At 28.1% G+C, this 12,920-nt stretch overlaps 1 protein-coding gene across 3 annotated transcripts in view; it reads right to left on the bottom strand.

The window, feature by feature from the left end:
- Nucleotides 1–3,074: 3,074 nt before the first annotated feature.
- LOC118196559 (TGF-beta receptor type-1-like) overlaps nt 3,075–12,920 on the bottom strand; it is a 632,361-nt gene continuing 622,515 nt past the window's right edge. For all 3 annotated transcript variants that reach the window (XM_085814074.1, XM_085814073.1, XM_085814072.1), the window contains one exon: nt 3,075–12,666. In XM_085814074.1, coding sequence (XP_085670200.1) covers nt 12,541–12,666 — 126 coding nt within the window. In that variant the 3' untranslated portion in view covers nt 3,075–12,540. The remainder of the gene's footprint in view (nt 12,667–12,920) is intronic.

Raw genomic sequence — 12,920 nt, 5'->3', positions numbered from 1 at the left:
TCAGCATGATTGGGCTTAAGATTTTACGGAATCGTTGGCGTTGGCAATTGTTATTAGTTAAAACATGTTCAGTCTCACTACTGTTACGATTGAAACATTATTTGACCCATTTTATGGTTAGCAACATGGAGAAAAATAATTATTGTGATGAGAATATAGAGTTGAGTGATAGTGAAGATGTGTTTGATTTTTCATTGTTAGAAGATATTGTGGAAGACAATGTTGATTATAAGCCTGACACTTCAAGTAGTGGTTCCGAAATTATACTACCAAAGAGACGATGAATGGTAGTTATTGAAAGTGAGAAGTCTCTGGAAGACTTAGATGAATGGCGCGATGTTACGGAAGAATTAGATATTCTGGATAGAATATATTTTAGTGTATCGCCAAAGGTCATTGGACCACAAATTCCTACAAATATTGTACAGCTGACACAATATTTCAAATTATTTTTCACAAACGAACAGGTAAATAAAATTAAAAAAAATAATTAAAAAAAAAAAAGAAAACAATTGCGCAGAAAATGTTCTAAAGAATAAAGAAATATTTAGTAATTCTGTTTGGAAAACGTGGCGTGTGGTGGAAGAGGAGGAGTTTGGGGCTTTTATTGGAGTTATTATCAATATGGGTACTATACCCTTGGCGAATATGCAGGATTATTGGTCAGTTAAGGAGAATAGTCACATCTTTTTCTTTGATAAAATATTTACAAGAAAGAGATTTATGCAGATGTTCTAGATGCTGCATTCCACTGCGAAAATGTGCCGGAGTTGCTGGTAGGCAGTGGTACAAAAACGTGTGGAGCGCTAAGGGTAATTTGCTGAAAAGTGTTTTTCAGCAATAAATGAAATTTATTGGATGAAGAGTATTATAAATTTCATTCTCCTTCCTCTACAAATTTTTACCATATTTTTCTTATTGAATTTTATTTGATGTTAACAGTTGTAATCTACTGTAGACATCTGTAGATCATCTGATGAAGATTCAACCAATGTTTAATCTGCTAATATTTGTTTTAAATTATTTTACACATTAAATTTATCTACCAAGCAGTATGCACAATTATTATTAATTTTAATTTTATTCAAAAGTCCATTGATAAATAAAATTTTCTTTCCCTACTCAGAATTTTCTCAGTGTAAAGTTAAACAAAATTGCAAAATGAAGTTAGATAAAGAACACAGAATTTAGAATACCTAAATAAATACTAATGTATTTTATATCGGAATCACATAAATATTTAACCTGAATCGTGCATTATAAACCAAAACTTAAGTGAATTTAAGAGTTCTTTTGAAATGTTTGTTGCTACAAAGCTCTTCATGACTATGCAGTTCTCATAAATAAATAGCTTTGTCCAGATCTATAATATCAGGTTGTAGTTCATTTGGTGCATTATCAAGTTTTATTAGATCACAAACTATTGCCAAATTTTGCCTCAAGTTATTAAATACATTGGTAATTTCACAATATTCTTGAAATTTCCTTTCTGGTGGCCATAGTAACTAACTTCATAGTTAAAAAGTGGTCAACCTTATTTTTCAAATAGTGCTGTTGGAACAACTAAAATTCATTCAAACCTTTTTACACTATCATGAGTATATAAGTTTTTATCTTGCAGTGTAACATTTAAGTAGATCACACTATCTAGGGTAAAATCAAAATCATAAATGTAATAATTATCAGTTAATTCAGGAAAGTATTTTCATTTCTTTAAATTCAATGATATCCCTTAAATTCCATGCTTACTGAAGAGTCTTGCCTAAACCATAAAATTCAGTTACGATAATAAAGATCTCTATACTCATTCAATATCTATGAATTGTCTGTACTCAAAGCCCATCAATTATATTAGATTTTTAAATTTAACAATACAAGACATGATGTATTGTGTGCATATATTGTATATATTTACTGTTTAATGAACTTTCAACAGTTTTACATAATAAATAATACTTAAAATTGTTATCAGGGAAATTTTGCAAATTTTATCCTGAATTTTCTATGCGAACATTTTTCTTTAGCTTAGTCAGCTTGATGCTTCATCTGATGTTGCTTACTTATCATTTCTGTTCTATGGTAACTTATTTCTTGTTGCATGGTTTTAAGCTTTTTCATATATATTAACTCCTGTTCTTTGGTCTTTAAGAAATTACATTGACAGGTATTCTCCAATAATTTCACTTTGAGAGGCATATCTACGTATAAAAATTAATAACTCTGCAATGCCTATTTTTCATTTCATCAACAGCTGTCAGTTTATCATGTATATTGATTATTTCCGATACATTCAGCTCTTTTCAGATTGGTCCTCTGAGATAAACACATATTCTCACACTTGTGTTTAGTATCAGGATATATAATTTCCCAAACTTCAGTCTTGCATTCTTTAAAATAATTTCTGTCAGAAGAGTTTGTTTCTTTTTGTGGTAATAAAACTTGATTTTATACTAGCATCTTGCTCTTTAGTTTGCTGTGTGAACACCTTTCCCTCCCCCCTCCTGATAAATTTTGAATCAATGTCTCAACTGTTCTTTCCGCCCCAGATGGAGATAGTGGTTAGTGACACTAATGACTAATAATGGGCCCAAGTTCAAATCCTTAAGATGGGTGTAGATATTTGTAAATGTATAGTGTCTGCTGCCTGGGGGCATTAAAAAATATGCAGTGAGCTAAAAGCCCTTTTGAGTGGTTTGGTGCAAAGAGGGGTGGGAGACCCTGGGACCCATTCCCTAGGGCACAGTCCTTCCAAATTGAGTTGGAACTAAGCACAGTCACCTATATGGTGCTCAGCGACAGATAGTCTTGTACTCCTTGCAATGATAAAATTCATGGGCCTGTTCTGATTACGTCAGAGAACCAAGCTTAGCTGCAACAAATAACTGTTCTTTTCCTTCTGGAACTGAATTATCCCATTCAGTGTACTAGTAAAATATCTCTTAATACTGCATTCTGTGAACATTGATAAATAACAATGATCCCATTGCTCACAACAGTATGTATCAAAGTTATCTTTACAGTGTTTTGAACATCAGTTATTTGAATTTGCATTTAAAATATCGAAGAAATACAAATAAAGACAATTTATATTTTATTAAAAATGCTTCAAGCAAAGATGAGCCATCAATTTGGCAGCCATAGAGATAAAACTCAAGTTTTATTTGCAAAGTTAGTACAAAACAAAAGCTGTATTTTTCTACAATTAAACTTAATGATATTTAATCTATGATTTTCAAACCTTAATTCATTTACACATCAGTATTGGCAAATTTGTTTTTAATTAGAAAATTTGAAAAAAGGAAGGAAGAGGAATTTAAATATTATTTATATATAAATTAGGGTGCCAGCAAGACATGACATTAGTAAAACTATACAATGAAATAAAATAAATATTGTTGCTGTGAAAATTAAAAGAAAAAATTTTCAGATTTTGTTTATTATTTATATATTTTCAAAACGTTGACAGCAAGACAAGCGCTTCAAAATCTTATCAGTTTATTAGTAGCTTCAAAAGAAGGGTCACAAACTACTAGTAGGTGAAGAAATTTTGTTTAATGACAAAAAAGTTTTCAAGCACTTTTTCTTGTTAAATAAATACATATTTTTTGCAACTCTTAGCAAATTTATAATTACTAAATAATGTGTTTTTTTTTTTTTTGACAAATTGGGTAAGCATGATACTTCCTGATTAAATGGCTTGAAATACTGTTGTTTCGAGTATTATGCAAGTTAAAGATAGATTCTTCACTTAACCACTGTCAAAATAATTTAATAAAATTTTGGTGAGTGTGATTCCATAAGAAAAAATATCTCTAATCTGACAGGCATTGGAAAGCTGTAAATACATTTATGTAATCCTCCCTGAAAATTTACCTTGTATTATGCAATTTTCCAGATCAAATGTTTTAATTTTGCAGAAAAATATACATAGTTGAATGGTGAAATTTCTGAAAATATTTCTTTAAAAATAATTTAATAGTATATACACATAACCATTTTGCTTCAAACAGTTTATATTCTTTGTTTTTCTGAATTTTGTTTAAAAAGTTTAATTTGTTCACATGCATAGAAGTGGGTATTGTCTTTTAATAAGCATGCAATATATTTATCATTATTACATTATCACATTTGTTTCCACTGGGAATCTTTTTTTCTAAACCGTTTTTTTAATAAAATAATTACACAGAAGAAGTCATGATAAATTGCAACTAAATGCACATGGGTAGCGAGTCTAAAAAGTTTGTTAAATATTAGTTCATGAGGATGCTTCTGTGGAAGCATCCCCCCCCCCAAAAAAAAACCTGCAAATTTCCAGTGTATGTTTGGACATCCATTTTCACTTCCTAATTCAATGTTTTTAACTGAAATATATTGATTTCATGAATATTTGCCAAAATCTATTCTCGTAACTTATATGATGTTTGTTTCTAATAAAAAGTGATAATTTAAACTTTTACTGTTATTCATAATAAAATTTACCAATACATTATAAATGATTTTAAGTTTGAAAAACACAGTTTACATACACATACACAAAATGTGACATTTACAGAATTTGCAAGATGAGAATGTATACATTACTACACAGTGTGAAACAAAAAATATACCATCTAACATCAGAAGCAGGTGTAATTTGGCAGTGAAATTCATTTTTCAGTTAAACACTTGCAGCAAAAACTGAAGTTATCTCTGGATACCGAAAGAAAACTTGTAATCTTAAAACTACTTTGAACTTACTATGAAAGATTTAGTTAAATATTATCCTATGATCTGTTACAGAATTGTTTTATGCAGAATATTCTTTTGTTACTTCAATAAAAGATTTTTTTAATTAGGATTCATTTTAATAATCTAAAGCCAAATGTGCCTATAGAAAGCTGGAAATAGAAGAGTAATTTGGCGAGTTTGTTTTTACAGCTAATAGTAAATATAAATTTTTAGATTTGCAAGCAAATATGATTTAAAGAAATATTAAATATTAAACTACATATGTCTTAGATTTACTTTTGAGTTTTCAGTAAATTATTACAATTTAGTTTTTAAATAATCATTTTACTAAAATTAGACACTTATGTTTTAATATACTTGCTTTAAGATACAGGAAGAATAATTAGGGCATTTAGGATACAAACTAAGTTAAGACAATTACTAAAATTATACAAGCAAAAATATTTTGCAAAATTTTATCTTTATCTTTTGTAACATACATCTTGCATTTGGTTTTCAGTACACACCATTGTGATCTAAAGTCAAAAGATTAAAATGTATGTAGTCTATATAATGTTAATAAATTTCTCTTCTTTCCCCAGCTTCTTTACACACATATTTCAATTTCATATCCTAGAATGTTATGTTAATGCAGACATTTGATAAAACTTTTTATTAGAAGCCTTTTAAAAGAAAAATGAAATTATTCCTATTGAAACTTGACAGAAGGGGATTCTACATTTGATTAAATAACAGGAAAATGCCTTAGGAAAAATAAATCATAATTATTTGTACTTTCAGTTTGAAGGTTTGTACTTTAAAAACTGAGTCTTTAGCATAAGGTACATACTCGGATCCATGTTTTGTGACTACTAGCGTCACAGCTAAGACTGAAAAGAAATTGTATGAGTGTAGTTATAAGGTAATACAGTTTAACAAGAAATAATAAATCATAGCACAAATTTTGTTTACCCTTTCTTTCGGTATCTATGCCTTTTACAATGTAGTAGCAGTTTTAGCTTACATGTACTTCAGAAAATAAACACGTTCCAAATCTTTTTTTTTTTTTTACATCATAGTCTGATATGTATCTTCATTCCAAAAATAAATAAAAAAATTACACATATCAAAATTGTTTAAATGGCCATTTCAAATGCGATAGTTACATTTTATAATAAATAACAATCCTCCAGCCAAGCCAGTTTCACTAGATTACTTTATCACATACTTAATTTCTCATTTTATTAGGCAACTTTATCACATATTCAATTCCTTCTTGTATTAGCCCATTTTATCACATATCGAATTCTTTATTTTACTTGCCTATGTTATCACACTTAATTCCACATTTTATTGCCTACTTTTATCACATACTTAATTCTCTATTTTATAAGTCTACTACTCTATTCATGCACTTGACTCCTCCTGGACTACATTTTTATTATTGACAGTAAAAATTTCAGAAGCAGCCACTAAATATGATCACATGGTATCATTTTAAAGGCATTAAATTTGAGCTTTAGATATGCATCAAAAAGCAGACTCTGCAGTTTTAAATTATCATACGTGCATATATATCTTGAAAATTAGCTATGCATTTACAAAAAATTTAATATTATTTATGTTATTACAGAACAACAATCAGTAAAAATCCAACTGCAAATAAACAATAAAGTTATTTTCTTCATTTAAAATTAAGAGTTTTTATAATAGACCAACCTTTACATTAAAAATCTCAATACAATTTAACAAAATATTCATTCTTTCACAATTACTGAAGTTTTTCAACTCAACAGTTTACAATAGAATATTTAAAGGAGACAGAAATATCAAAAGCCTGGTAGCAATTGGATTTAAACAAAAAATGACATAATTGCCACTTTAGAAAACAGAGCACTCAAATTTCATACTAGCCAAATTTTTATAACCCAGAGCAATTATTATGATTACTGAATTATAGCATATAAGCTTTTGCACTATTTAGCAAACTACAAAAAATTGATAAAATATGTATTTAATCAATCATTAAAACATATAGAAAAGATTATTTTAAACATGCAGCATTTATTGTAAAAAGAATTAATTTTTTTTTTTTAAATTTAAGCTACAACATTCAGAACAGCAATTATGTAGAATATATTTTGTGCGTTTTAAATTCCTACATTTTAATGTGATATATTTTTCTTTTACTTTATTTGACAAATGTTCAGCACAAGAAAATTTCTAGAGCTTTTACATAGAAAAGAATATTGTAAAGAAAACTATTCTTCCTTCTACTAAAGAAAGAATAATATGAAGCATAATATTTAAAATACAGCATTTATCGGTAGTGAAAAAAATATTTTCGATACTTCAGACTAACACTGTACTATACATCATCACAAATGCTGTTTAGTTACCAGCATTGATACAACTATCACATTCTTTATTCATCATATCAAGCATAAATATTATAAGAAAATAACTTGACTACGCCTTCAAGAATGAAGTCACAACTACATTTGTATCACAAGCATCAAGTTGACTTTCCACAACATTTAGGAAAACAGCACTAGGCACAGAATTAAATGTAGGATAGAAATTTGAATAACAGTTTTCTACTGAAATAGGAAGATAACAGTGTCCTAGACAGTTGACACATTATTTGCAATACCATAATGTAACCTTTGAATACATGAATGAAAGCTTTTTCACTATTTTCTTTTTTAAAGATGGAAAAAATGAGTAGCATAAATTTACACGCAATACATATTAGTTTATAACAATATTATATAATTAGGCTAATAAATAAATGATATACTATTTACATACGATAGCAATTTTGAAGTATGTCTTTAACTTTATAAATTAATGATAATTAGTAATTTTCCTACTAGTGAAATGGACAGAGATTCTCAACCTATAGTACACAGATAGGAAATTATTGCACATATAAAATGAGATGATAAAAATCTATACCCAGAGTATAAGTTTCAAAATTTCAGTTGCATTAATGCCCAAATATAAAACAAATACAGTTTTTTAAGACTATGGAAAATTCTACATTTCAAATGAATATTCATTCTTTTTTCAGATAAAATAATGATATTATTTTCTTAACATTATTTAAATTGCAGTTATTCAAAAAAGACTAATATGAAAACAAATATTAAATACAATAATAAGAAAAGAAAGAACTAGTTAAAATAATTAACAATATCTATGCTGCACTTGAATTCTGGCACTGAATTTGATGCTTAGAGTAATAAACAAATAATGATAATAAACTTAAATACCTGTCATTAAAATTTTGCATTTTCACAGTAGATTTAAATGTACATTTTATTTTTACAATATCATTTTTAATGAATTTTATCAATGCAATCAGAGCTTCAATAGCACTGGAACCTGGATCTGATACTTCTTAGTTTTGGGGATAAATTCTAATTCTAGCCGGAATGCACTGGAGCCCACCATTCTTTTATGAAGAAGCCTCCGCCATTTGTTTTATGTAACTGAACAACATTTTAGTAGACATTTGATTTTGAAAATATTATTTTTAGCAATAAAATTATATTAAAAATTGTTTATTAAATTTTAATTCATCTCTTTACATTTTATTTAATTTTAATGATTTAATTACTTTAATTATTTAAATAAATAATAGTAAATTAAATAATAATTAATAAATATTAATTATTAATATAAACTAATTAATTTTTAATTACCTTGATAATCAGTACTTATTTAATCTTAGAATTATTAATGCTTTTTATTAATCATTTTATTTATTTATTTACTCTTGTTTCTCTTTCCTGACAGTCTTCCATAGGGCTCTGCAGTGGCATAGTTAGGGTGAGGCAAGAGGGGACATCTGTCCCTGGGCAAAACAATCAGGGGGCGCCAAACACATGTTACTAAATTTTTGAATGAAATGTTTTCTTTGCACACAGAAAGGGGCACAAAATCTTAAGTTGTCCACGGGTGCTCTAGCTACGCATCTGGTGCTCCGGCACTTATACTTTTAGAAATTAAGCTCTGAATCTGATGTCTGTCAACCTAGCTACCTCAGGATTACCATTTTTATTATGCTCATTAAAAAAACGTAATACCAGTATAAATGAAATAAAAGTAATTGGTAATAAAAGTGTGTTAATAGGTGGAGAATCTATGAGACAGCTAAAAGTAATTTTAACTGCTTTCTCTAACATAAATTTGGAAGTACACAGCTTCCAGAAGATACATGACAGTTATTTAAAAAGCAAAAACAATAAGTAATTAATTTTATTTTGAATAATTTACCTTGCTTTTGAATAATTTCTTTTTATCTCGTACTAATTTTTTTATTGATGTACTTGAATCTTAAATCGGGGGATATGATTTTAAACACTGAATAATTTATATTACATAAAGATTATTTTAAGCAATAAGAACATGTTCTGCAAGTAATATGTGAACCCAAATAACTAAATCTCATTTATCACATTACAATTTCTAATGACAATGACTAGTAAAAATTAAAACGACTATGGCAAATTTGAAAGCAAAAGTTACTTACTAGCAAAGCATACTTCTACATATACTTCATACAAATTCAAAGCAAAATGTACATAAAAATACACTTCATTCTTTTAAAATTTATATAAAAACTAACATAATTATGATATATAATATTTAGCATTCAGAAATAGAAGAGATTTGCCAAACACAAGCATTATTACATTATTTCAAGAACAGTAAACTACATTTCAGTACACTAAAAAAAAAAAAAACTAATTAATTCTTGCACCTCCATAAATACGTCTCATTTCAATAATCTACACAGCATCAACAATTGTGCAAAATACTAACATACGAATCTGATTTACTGTTATCCCGGCACTGCAGAAAATCAGAATGAGATTTATATCACACACCATTAGAAGTAAAAAAAAAGATGGGTTCCAATTTAATTTGATTTCGTTTTAGTCTCAGAATATGCTTTTGAATAAAATTATGTAAGAATGGTGAATTTTTTGTGCACTTATTTTATACAATACTGTTTGGTATACAGCACATCTTTTTTACCCAATTTCCAAATTTTTTAATACAAGAACTCTGTGAATTGCACAATAAAAGCAAAATGTTGCTTTCAAGCAACTAATTTAAAGAATATATAAGTGAACAGATCATATTAAAAAGAAATCTTTAAGAATATCTGCTAAATCTTCACAAAATTTTAGCCTTTAGAAATCAAAATTCTATATCTTAACCTCAGCATACTTCTTTTCATTAATTCTTTTTAAATTACTTATTATTATTTTAATATAAATTCATTTAACATTACCATGCATTATTTTCAACTTTTTTTTTTTTTATATATTTTATGCATAAAAGCCAAGGACTGTAAAAACCACAGCAGCAATAACACATTCATAATTTGCGAAAAAGTGATATTTTCAGCACCGATCACACTTGGGTGATTTCTAATTAACTTGTTTATTTAAAATGAAATATTTCAGAAATCATTTACTGTTGTTATCGAAATGTGAAACATTGCATTATTAGTATTAAAAAGTACTGCATTACCTTGACAACATAAATGAAAGAAGAAACATACACATTATGATTTTAGGTATTCATAATGTCATATTTTATTGATCAAAATTATAAACAGCTAAAGTTGCAAGCAATAGTTTTGTAGATAATCGTCTGTAAGCTCCTATAAAATGTCAGTTTGAAAAACAACTGTTTTTTCACAGACTACATTAAATGATTTTAAATATTTGAAATAAATACTATAAATTTTATGAAATTCACGAAGACATGCGAAATAGTTTCCCATCCACAAGTAAAGAAACAAATTGAAATTCCTCACTTGAGTAGTAACTGAAAGTTATAAAAATATTGATGGATTTCAAATCTTAATAAAAATAGCTCTTCATTTTAATATGCAGAAATAATTCACATGCTACTTATAATGAGAAACACTCCTTTGCAGGAAAAATAGAAAATCTAGCCTGCTATTTGTCAAAGAATGATCATAATTTTAGTTAGAAGTTTGAAGTCATTAGCAGGCTTGGCCACATAACAATTAAAAGCACTGTGTTACCGTGTCTAGTTCTACATCCAATTATGCATGAATATGTAATGAAGCTACTTCTTTTGGAAGCTTTCTCTTTTGGACTTTAACAAACAAGTGTTAAATAAAATGGATAATATGCTTAGAAAATTCTGAAAGCTTTCACACATGCACAGACAGATACGTAAGCTCGCACAATTTTTTAATTTTTTTTATTTAAGATCAATTGCAGCATATTCCGAGATCTAAAAGATTTCACGTGCTAAATACTTTTGTTTCAATGAAACCCATTTTTGAAAGTAACTGCTACATTGCCTTGAATTTTTTCTATGCAAACAATTTTTTATGGGTAAATTCTTTTCAAAAGCTTTCTTTTTACTCAATATATTTTCAAAAACACATACATAGCTAAATACAATTTCTAAAAGTCTTGCAGGTCACATCCACAGAAATCTTTGGCAAAGTTTTAAGCATTATACAGAGCAAAAATAATCATTCATATTGTTTACAAATACACAAAACACATGAAACAATAATGCATACTCAGATAATCAATGAATAAGGATGACTTTATATGTTTTTTGAGAAAAGCAAATGCAATGGCTGATAGAGATGTCTGGCACAGCATATTTACACTATCTTCATATTTAAAAGATTCATCTTATACACAAAAAATTATTTTAGGATCAGTGTTCATTCCGGTTTCTAATTTACTAAATGTTTATTTTAATTTCAAACTTCTCAATTATTTGATTTATTAACTTTTCAAAATTTTCATTTAGAACGGACTAAAAATTCAATAACAGCCAAAAAATAAGACTTTTTTTTTAAATAATAAAAACATTTCTATTAAAAAAATCTCAATTCAGAAACAAAGAGAGTTTATAACAGCTAAAGGAACTAGCTTTTCTAATGAAAAGCATGCATTAATCACAAAATCAAATTATAGGAATTTATATTACTATTTACAAACCACATAAAAATTTTCTTCAAATAAAAATATACATACCAAAGAAAACTGAAATAATATATTTTCTTCTATCCATATAATCAAGTCGTCATTTAATTGATTTTATGTGATTAGGTGCAGTTTTTTTTTATAAATATTTTTTAAAAACACAGAAAATTGTTTCACTGCTTTTAACTTCACAACAGAAGCTTATCTTGTGATTAACCCTTTCTATTTGCCTTTGTTTCTAATACAATCACAGAATAGCACCATTGTTCAGCAATGTACAGCTGAAGTAAAAATGAAGGATTTTTCCTCCAGTTAAAAAAAAGGGGGGGTCACTCTTGGGAGAGGAAATGCCCTATCTACTGTTTCTTACAAAAAACATTAAGTTATTCTTACATTCAGGATGTAGGATCTGCCAGAGTTTAACTTTTTGACAAAGTATTATTTCTGTAATGAAATCTTCACAATATGCATCAGTTCATAGCTACAAAATATCGCTTTCAGACTTAAAAAATGAATGCTCTTCATAGCTGCACCACGTTTTGAAACAAGTTGTACCTTTCTCTTGTTAGCTTCCACAAAACTCATGCAAATGAGAGTTCATTTCCCTCTCATTAGTTTTTGACTTTTCCATTTTCACTCCCAATAAAATTCACTAACCTCAAGTTTAGTACACTTGAAAGAGTGTCAAAAATATGATGAGAAGAGGAAATAACAGAATATGGTTTTAACGCAAATATTTTGGCAGACCAGATCTGTGATTCCGTTCAGCGATGCTAAACAGAGTATCATGTAAAAGAACGGTTTTAAATGATTCCACGGTCTAAAAACTCTTTGGTCAGATCTTCAGATCTTCTTGAGCACCAAGATTTGCTATTGTCTTTTTTATTCTCAGTGCTGTAAGACGAGCTGCAGCATTTTGATACCAGCACTCTTTCATTAATTTTGACACGACACGTAAACTCTGGAAAGAAAAAAAATACTAGTTCACAATCAGAAACTACTATTTCCTAAAATAATTTCACATAATTGATTAATTAAGAAACCGAAGCATAAAACTTTTATTATTTTTTTAAAATTTAATGTAAGTAACATGAAATTCTAACATATTTCATTACTCATACATACATATTGTTACGAAATGTCCAGCCGCGGTGTGATAGCTTCCCCGCAAAGCAGGTTTAAGGTTGCCACATTTGGTGAGAAATCGACCATTGC

Source organism: Stegodyphus dumicola, chromosome 3, assembly GCF_044657685.1.
Source record: "Stegodyphus dumicola isolate Sdum_Otavi_A_Nest chromosome 3, ASM4465768v1".
Taxonomy (NCBI): domain Eukaryota; kingdom Metazoa; phylum Arthropoda; class Arachnida; order Araneae; family Eresidae; genus Stegodyphus; species Stegodyphus dumicola.
Note: the sequence above shows the minus strand (reverse complement) of the source record. Positions and strands in the feature narration are given on the sequence as shown.